Source organism: Pimephales promelas, chromosome 25, assembly GCF_988280905.1.
Source record: "Pimephales promelas chromosome 25, fPimPro1.hap1.1, whole genome shotgun sequence".
In the NCBI taxonomy this organism is placed as follows: domain Eukaryota; kingdom Metazoa; phylum Chordata; class Actinopteri; order Cypriniformes; family Leuciscidae; genus Pimephales; species Pimephales promelas.
Window position 1 is genome coordinate 10,550,155 of NC_142793.1, and position 9,741 is coordinate 10,559,895.

General features: G+C 35.3%; 1 protein-coding gene across 1 annotated transcript; it reads right to left on the reverse strand.

Moving 5' to 3' along the window:
• Nucleotides 1-2,228: 2,228 nt before the first annotated feature.
• Nucleotides 2,229-6,647, reverse strand: LOC120473348 (uncharacterized). The gene is made up of 7 exons (XM_039663136.2): nucleotides 6,558-6,647; nucleotides 6,415-6,458; nucleotides 6,109-6,293; nucleotides 4,047-4,201; nucleotides 3,513-3,943; nucleotides 3,216-3,421; nucleotides 2,229-3,116 (listed from the first exon to the last, which is right to left on the reverse strand). Exons 1-7 carry the CDS (start codon nucleotides 6,572-6,574, stop codon nucleotides 2,934-2,936), a joined length of 1,221 nt encoding a protein of 406 aa, XP_039519070.2. The 5' UTR covers nucleotides 6,575-6,647; the 3' UTR covers nucleotides 2,229-2,933.
• Nucleotides 6,648-9,741: the final 3,094 nt, after the last annotated feature.

Genomic DNA, 9,741 nt, shown 5'->3' on the forward strand with positions numbered 1-9,741 from the left:
AATAATTTGCCAGGAGTGATGGCAAATTCGACAGGTGCTGAAGATGAAAACAGGCCAATCAGGACGTCAGCAGAGGACGTCGTCATCACAGAACAGCATACCGCCTCTTTATGGCTCAAAACAAAGCATAACATAAAATATCAGAAATCATAAAAACAAAAAGAGCGTTTTGTTAATGTGCTTTGCAAACAACAGCACGTCTTAAAGATAAAGAATGTGGTATGTATTTCTAAAACATTGTGCTTGATTCATAAAGCATTAGGGAATTCTGCATTTTCTAATAAGTTAGTCATATAGGCTATTCTAAATGATGTTACTATGGTTGTCGATCATGTAAAATAACGTTCTGCAATAAGAGCTACAGAAATATAAAAAGACTATATTTAAAGAGGAATTGTATCTTACATTCACACATGGGGTGAAGAAAAAAGGTAGCACACTAAATAAGGAAAAGGAAATCATCAGCAAAGACTTAAATGATCTGTAAGACTATATGGGATGGGCAACATCGGTCCTGAAATGCCGCTGTTCTGCAGAGTTTATTTCCAACCTTAATTAAACACACATGAACAAGATTGAGTTTTACTAAGACTGAGGTTGTTTTTTATCAGGGTTGGAGCTAAACTGACACAGCCTAAAACCATATTCATTAAAGAGATTATGATACGTCTCTGCATAGGTTTACAGAATGTGCAAAAGGTACAATTTAACTGATGTATAAAAAAAAATTCCATATCTTCTCCTATTTTTCCATTGTTATTATTTAGTAAATCATTGTTAATTTTTTTTTCAGACATACTATTGATATATTTTGTATACAAAGTTGTATATCATTAATGTCAACTCTCTGAGGTTTGAAATTATCATGAAAGTAAAAAAAAAAAAAACATGGAAAAAATACTTAAAGGCACAATTGCTCTCTGCTACAACCAGCAGGCCATTATTGGTAGTGCAGGATCAAGCGCCTTCAAGCACAAATAGTTTCATCGTGTCAGCTCTAAAGAAACAATGACATTCATAATGCCATACACAGTGGGCTAGTGCTGTAGACATTTATAGAAACATGCCGTGGCAAAACATGCAGGACATTTCAAAGCTGCAATATTCATGCAGGAGTCATGACATGTGAGTTCCCTTGAACAACATCAACCAAAATGACCATCCAGGAAGAAGAATATGTTGTGATATCTAAAGCCTATTCCCAAGAAATTATGCTTTGGTAAGTCTTAATTAAGTTTTTATTTAAAATTATTTTTTTTAAATTATTATTACTACTAGCCTATAAAAATAAATAATACATAATTATGACATATACTTAGTGTCATGGTTTAATTTTATGTTCATAGTTCATTTATTTTATTTTGTAGTCATGGCTTCTTTGTTTCCTGTTTTGTCATGTGATTCATTTATCCCATCATGTCATGAGCTTCACTTGGTTCACGTGTTAAATTCTCATTGGTTCTTGTATCATAAGTTCAACTTCTCATTACTGCAATTATCTAATCAACCAATCACATGGCAGTTCCTTCAATGCATTTAGGGGTGTGGTGCTGGTCAAGACAATCTCCTGAACTCCAAACTGAATGTCAAAATGGGAAAGAAAGGTGATTTAAGCAGTTTTCATTCATCTACATTTCACTCTTTTTCCTATTTGTAGTGGAGATGAGTGGTACTTCTGCTGTTGTAGTCCATCCGCCTCAAGGTTGTGTGTGTTGTGACTTCACAAATGCTTTGCTGAATACCTCGGTTGTAACGAGTGGTTATTTCAGTCAAAGTTGCTCTTCTATCATCTTGAATCAGTCGGCCCATTCTCCTCTGACCTCTAGCATCAACTAGGCATTTTCGCCCACAGGACTGCCACATACTGGATGTTTTCCCCTTTTCACGCCATTCTTTGTAAACCCTAGAAATGGTTGTGTGTGAAAATCCCAGTAACTGAGCAGATTGTGAAATACTCAGATACCAACAACCATGCCACGCTCAAAATTGTTTAAATCACCTTTCTTTCCTATTCTGACATTCAGTTTGGAGTTCAGGAGATTGTCTTGACCAGGACCACACCCCTAAATGCATTGAAGCAACTGTGACTGAAGCATGTGATTGGTTGATTAGATAAATGCATTAATGAGAAATTGAACAGGTGTTCCTAATAATACTTTAGGTGAGTGTTATTATATATTCATTACAAGTGAACCTCAAGAAACTTATACCCAAAATGTTTTTATTTTTATTTATTTTTTTATTTTTTTACACTTACACACAGAAACACACATTACAAGATTTTGGCTTGGTTATTTTTCGTAACACTTTATTTGGATAGTCCACTTTAGACTACATTTCAAATAACTGTCATTAGATTACCGGTCTTAATATCTTAATAGCTTAATATCTGCTAACACTTTATTTTAATGCTCCCCAAAAATATATATAGTAAGTAACGTGGCAACTACAAGTCAACTTATTCTACTAACCCGAACCCTTACACTTAACCAACAGTCACTACAGTCTACTAATACTGAAATGAGAGATAGTTGACATGTAGTTACTTATAGTTAATAGTAGAATGTCTAAAGTGGACTATCCAAATAAAGTGTTACGTTATTTTTACATAAATGTATCATATAGTACCACATCAATTATATAAATCGTAAGATGCTAATTACAAATAAATGTATATTAAAAAATTATAACATACATGTGCTGGTTACATAATCTTTTCCCTCCAAAAAGTTTAGTGGAAAGAAAATGGATTCCAAAAAAGAAAGAAGAAAAAGAAAAGATGTCCTCAACATGGAATGACATCTATGAATGTCATTCATAAACTTTACGAGGACCACAGCGCTAGCCAGCGACAGTTTAAACGCAGCTTTGTATTAAAACAGTATAATTGGATGTACTTCTATATACTGTAAAGTAATGGCAGCCATTATTGGCTAATTTGCACAGATGGCAGCACCTATTTTGGTAAGATCTGCTTTGACAACGTCATACCGCCTTTTCCATTCCTCTGGTGACAATGAAGATGGGTTAAACTCCAGGAACTTAAACGCATCCTTATTCTGCAAGCTAAAAGCCATCTTTGCCGTCAGACAGGATTCACCAAAGCCCTTCCAATTCTGAAAGATTTGAGATACAAAATGAACCACAATATAGAAAATGCAATGAAATTAACTCTCATAAACTGCAACTGAACGTTTACTCAGTGTGTAAGTTACCTCTTGCGCTGAATCAATATGCTTTAGAACAATGTCCTTCAGTTCATTCTCCTCAATGAAGTGTTCATCAGCGAAGGTCTCGCTTCTGAGAGATTCCAGAAATACTAGCACAGATTTCCAGAACATATTATGATGAAGCAGAGTTTGTTGGATTTGATAAAGATACTTTTGGGCATCATTCAGATAGACAGTTTCGGGTATTGAACCTTGAAAAACAATGTGAAGCAGACATGAATCATGAGAGATCACTCTGAGGTTTTTGACCATTGCCACACACAGATCTTGCAAGAATCTCACCCTTTTCCGCCTTCTTGTTTGCCAACTTCAGCTGAACATCAGTCAGCTTAACTTGGATATTTTGCTCCTTGCTTTTCAGGTTTGACTTCTGAGCAGCGAGTTGAGCTTTTTCATTGGCGAGAGCATGGTTTGGTGAAGGTCTAGTTTGAAATATGGATTTAATAATGTTTCCAACAAATGGAACAACGGCAGCCAGGAAACTGAAACCAAACCGTCTCCTAGAAGCAATTCTGCCATGAGATCGGTTTAAATTTGACTCAATTTGTCTGATTTCCTCCAAGGTTTTCCTCAGTTCCATCTGAAGATCTCTCACCACCTTCTCTAGAGCCTCTATCTCCTTAGTAGTTTGTGCATTTTTTTTTTCTGTCTCATCCTTTTCAAGAATCACATCACTGGTGCAGGAAGCCACACTGCGGTTGTTTTTCTCATATCTGATAATGACAGATTTCAGATCATCAGTTCAATCACAGTAAACTTTGTTCTGTATGGGTTCATCGTAATGCTTTTGATGTGTAACACTTCCTAAATTTTTACCTGTCCACCATCTGTTCCACTTTGTTAACAATTTCTGCTATCCATTCTCTTGCTTTTTCCAAAGACATTGTAGCCTGAATGTTTTCATTATTTTCAACAGCGAGTTTCAGTTGAGGGAACATTGAGGAAACCATTTGGTTACTTGTGTCCACACACTGAAAGACAGCAAGATGTTTACATGTTATTTCCTTGCATGTGCCAAATCAGATTTTTGAGCCAACTTGAATCAATAATTAAGTTCTGTTATAGATAATTAAGTTGTTCTATGTTGAAAATTAATCGTCCACCAAAGTCATCTAGCTCCTTTTGCTGATTTTACACCAAAATATGCAGGTGGATGGGGGAATCACAAAATATTAATCTATCAACACAACCAAAGAGTTTTAGTGGATACTACAATAATGTCAAATAATTTATCATAAATATTTTATACCTATCATTCCCCTTATCTCCACCAGAAGACAAAAAGTTCAAAGTTAAATCAAAATAACTTTATTTTACATATCAGACCTGTATTAAATTAAATGGACATTGTTTTATCTGCTGATATCTACCTACTGAAAATTAGAGAAATTATCCCAAAAGTACAAGTTTCTATAAATTAAACGAAATTAAATTAAACTAAAATTAAGTAATTAATTGCAGTGAAATAAATACATTTCAGACATTAATGTTTTAACCCTTTACCTGTCAGCCCCCTTTTTGATAATTGACATTAAAATGCACTATACAAACTTAAATGGTTGTAATTCAAGAATGCTTTGGAATATAGACCTTAGTTTTGTCTTGTTTTAAAGAAAACAATCAGCAGATTATTATTAAATTGAAAGCACTTAACAAAAATTAAACTATGAAAAAGTTATGGAAGTTATAATTTACAGTAAATCAAATATACTTTATTAATATATTTTTTTAATATTAAGTATATATTTTACAAAATATGTTTTACTATAAAATTACTATAAAATGAAAGCTATATCTAACCAAGTTGTGTTCCAAATTTGAAGTTGATATCACAAAAATTGAAGTTCCCATGAGATTTTGTTTAGGCGTTATACCAAAAATAGCCACCGGGTGCCATTGAATTCCATTAAATTTAATTGTATGAATTTTGCCATAACAAATTAATAAATTTCTATCCAAATATCACTTCTGTCACTAAATATGGAACCTTGAGACTCAGACCTTTCTGACAATATGTGTTTTGTCAAGATTAGAAAAGGTTTTCATAATAAATTATGAAAGATGATGCGCAAAAGGGGAGGGGCCTAATAAAAAAATACCGTTTCTATGGCAACGCAACGTCCAATTTCAAAACGGTTTTCACAGGATGAATTCTGAGTTCGTAAGCTTTCAAATGATACCTACTACTTATGATAACTACTAAAATATGTGATATAATAATAATAAAAAATTATATATTTTACTTTTTAGAGGACTTCTCACCTTACTTTTTAAAATATAATTTTATATTTTTTTATTGACAAATACTAATTATGTTTTATTATGAACTTTTAGCACTAAAAACCAAAGTTTCAATTATTAAAAGTGTGTGCGTCGACTTTTTGTGACAAAGGTCAGAAACTCCTGTAATGCCGTCGATTTTTTTGAGGCGCACTCTTGTCATAAAATCATATATTACTGTTCATTCATAATTTGTAAGAAAAAAAAAACAGACCTAAAATATCTATTTAGGAGTCTTAGACCTTTCCAACGATATATAGTTTGTCATGACAAGATTAGGATTTAATAGTAATATAGTGAAGTAAAGTTAGGTTGCCAGTATATGGGCGAGTGACAGTTAAAAACAACAACAAAAAAAAACTCATTTGCTGTGAGATAATTAATAACTCACGCAGAAAAATCAAATGGATTATTACAAGCTACACTCACAACATTTCTATTAATTCCAATGCATTTCAATGCTACTCCTTGAAATTCTTCTTGTTTTGTACCTGAATTCAAATTCAATCCAAATCTATCATCGATTTAGTAGCTTATTTTAATCTGCCTTTTTAGTTTGACTTCAATAAGAGAAAGGTCAGAAGACTTTTGACTTTACCTTCTGCAGAAGAGCCTCAGAGGAGGCAAAGAGATTCTGGGTTTCAAGAGCACACTCTCGGAGAACCCTCTCCAACTTGGGGAACTTAGCCAAACAGAGATAGGAGAGATGGTAGAGCAAAGCCGTACGCTCCGCTGATGGAAGAAGCTCCTGAAAGAAGCCGAGTTGATTTTCCTCCATCACTTCTGTAGAATTACAAATGTAATACTTACTCAAATACCACACGGTAAGCATGTAAATTTGTGAAGACTCAGAAATTTTGATTACATTTTATTGGTCAAAAACTATTCCTACACTTCTACTCACCTTCAGGGACTGGCATTCTGCAAGCCATGGTCATTTTTATTGGCCTGTAAAGAAATTACAGTGGCTGAAAAACAACAAAAAAAGTAACAAAATGGCAAGAATCACTACACCAATGATGGATGGAGCATGTCAGTCAAAGTTACCTGCAAGAGGAGTGCATCTTTAATGCAGTTGTTGATATCAGCAAAGGGAATTTATACTCTCTGGTGCCTCCTTAAAAATGTTTGGAACAAAGATACATAAAACTGCTTGTCTAAGAACAGAGGGAGTATCTTTTGGGGGATTAGGAGGCGTCCTTAAAGGAACAGTGTACCAAAAAAAAAAAATTATGTAATTTTTTTTTTAGATTTACTGACAATGAACATTGGATCTTGCTATATGTTGTATCTACCTATCAGTCTATCAGAAAACTGATTGGGTGTTCTTTAGACATATAATAAGTTGATTTTTCTGTGCCAGCAGTTCCTGTTTGGACCTGTTGATGACACGCTTGATTTATGTCCACTTTACAAACCTGCACAAACCTGCCTGCTTTAAGTCAAGGGTTCCCAAACTATATTTACCGGGCCACCTTTTTGCAGATAAAAGAATGTTCAACCCCCCACAACTGTAACCCTGTCTTGAACATTGGGAGGGTAGGGGGGTGTAGGAATCGTATACAAGATTTAGGCAACTCAATATCAGTCAGTCGTATCTGACATAAAAGTTCCGTGAATTAAACCGTGACCACCATATGCAATAACTACAGAAAAATGTATTAAAATAAAGAAAGGGAATCACCATTTCTTTAAAAAGTGAAAGAATCACACTTTAAATTAATTTAGCCAAGGGCAGTCTGGTAGGCAGTCGAAATTCGACACAACACCTGTTATCGTATAGAATTCAAGTCTCAGAAGTAAATGCAATTAACGACATAAGCTAGTAAAATTTAGTCATTGCAATAAACACTGATATATGTTATTGATTATCCAGTGCATAAACCAGGAGCTTTGTTCTGATGACAGTCTTCTTGGACATGGGTGAGCAGCTACTTCAAGATTATTAATTTTAAATTGGATAATAGGAAATTATACATATGCATTCATGATGTCATAGTATGGATTCGTTTCACTCCTTTTACTGTGACGTTTCCACATTATATTCATCATCATGTAAAGTTGCTTAAGGTAGTTCAACCAAAAATGAATTTACTCACCCTCAAGTTGTTCCAAACACGTGTGAGTTTCTTTCTTCTGTTGAAAACAAAAGAAGATATTTTGATGAATGTTGGTAACCAGACAGTTGATAGACCCCATTGGCTTCCATGGTAGGAAAAAAAAAATAATGGCTGCAGTCAACTGTCTGGTTACCAACATTCTTCAAAATATCTTCGTTTGAGGGTGAGTAAATGATCACTGAGTTTTTATTTTTGGGTGAACTATCCCTTTAATGTTGTATTACTTAATTCCACGTATTGTTGTTTATTATCAAGCCTATGTATGTCACCATTCTCTTCTGTTTAGTTTAGTTTGAAATTTCAGTTGATTTTCATTTGTCACGTCTTCTTTGTTCAAATTCCCACCGCTCATTTCGTTTGTCTCCTTGGTTAGTGTTAAAATTAGTTCAAATGTGTCAGCTGTATGTAGTTTAATTGTCCTCGTTTGTGTTCCTTCTTGAGTTGTTGCCTCACCTGCATTGCTTGTTCTGTATTGTTTGTGTCTGCATGCTTTTTTGCATGTTTGCTGTTTGGATTATTCGAATAAACCTTGTGAGCTATATTCTTCATCTTTATTGAATTTAGGCGTTACAGAATACCGGGTCAAGAAAATGGATTGTAGAGTGATGTTTATTGTCCTGGCTCCAGGTTTTTGTTATCTCCAGCCCCCTTGAAGATGAGACCCTGAAGACATTGTTCTGGATCGGGAAAACCTTCCACCACCCTATCGACCTCTGGAGAGCGTCACATTCCGATCCAGGACACAGCTAGAACCTACAACCCTAGACCGCGGAGAACTCTTGTGTGTGCCCCCTTTCTTCAAGGGCACCTGAAGAACACATCGTCCTCTTTTTCATCTTCAGGGGCAGAGTTGAAAGCACTCATAATGATGCATTCATTGCAACATACTCTGTTCTTGTTTGTTTCTCGATCGAGCAATAAGAATCTAGTGTTGAACGGCGCACTCAAGGCTCTCAAGGATTTTCAATGCATGCATTGCATTGCAGTCATGGCAGTAGACTCTGTTCTACCTTGTTTCTCATTCCAGATCAGAATCTAGCATTTGACAAGCTTAGTTATAGTTCAGCGTTGTTAGTACTCACCAGGGCCGTGCACAGACATTTTGAGGGGCAGTGGCCTTAGCCAAAAAAAGGGGCACTAAGGGGGTAGTTGCTTGTTAACACAAATTATTCAGTTATTACAAAATAATTCTAAGCTAATTCTAAGAACGTGAATATGCTGTACAAGTTGTTAGCATTAGTAGAAGACCAAGAGCAAAACATTACCGACATAAATGCAAAAAACAAACAAAAAAATAACGAATAATTTCGCATATTCAACCACTGTCTTGCATGGAAGCTTGTTTCTGCCACTGAATAAAAATAAATACATAAATAAATAAATAATTGCGACTTTTTATCTCAAAATTGCGAGATATAAAGTCAGAATTGGGTGTTATAGAGTTGCAATTCGGAGAAAAAAAGACAGAATTGCGACTTTTTTTCTCACAACTGCGAGTTTACATCTCTCAATTCTGACTTTATAACACATAATTGCGAGTTTATATGTTGAATTTCTGACATCTTTTCTCAAAATTGCGAGATAAAAACTCGCAATTGCGAGTAGCCTAATCAAGCCAATAAGGGGGAAAAAATACGAACTTTTTTCCCCTCAAAATAGTTTAAACCTCGCAATTCTGACTTTATATCATGCATTTCTGACTTTATAACATGCAATTGCGACTTTATATCTAGCAATTCTTACTTTATATCTCGCAATTCTGACTTCGTAACACGCAATTGTAACTTTACATCTCGCAATTCTGACTTTATAACACGCAATTGTGACTTTATAACACCCCATTCTTCATATCTCGCAATTCTGAGAAATAAAGTCAGAATTGCGAGATGTAAAGTGCGGACTGCGGAGCGAGCAGGAAAACCTGGAGGGGATTAGCGGAATCAAAGGAATGCTTTGAGCGAAGCGGAGCAGGTGGGCAAGAGGGGCACCTCAGTCGATGAGGGCAGAGGGGCAGTGGCTCTAGCCACCGGGCCACCTCCCTGTGCACGGCCCTGGTACTCACCTCGGTTTAGAGAGGGTCAATATGCTAAGTACTCCATACTGCTGGAACA

What these genes read in the sequence shown, in the direction of transcription:
- LOC120473348 (XM_039663136.2), bottom strand. An exon ending in CTGAGGCTCTTCTGCAGAAG is followed by an intron (nt 4,202 to 6,108) that starts GTAAAGTCAAAA and finishes GCTGTCTTTCAG; the next exon opens with TGTGTGGACACAAGTAACCA. An exon ending in ATATTGATTCAGCGCAAGAG is followed by an intron (nt 3,117 to 3,215) that starts GTAACTTACACA and finishes CAAATCTTTCAG; the next exon opens with AATTGGAAGGGCTTTGGTGA.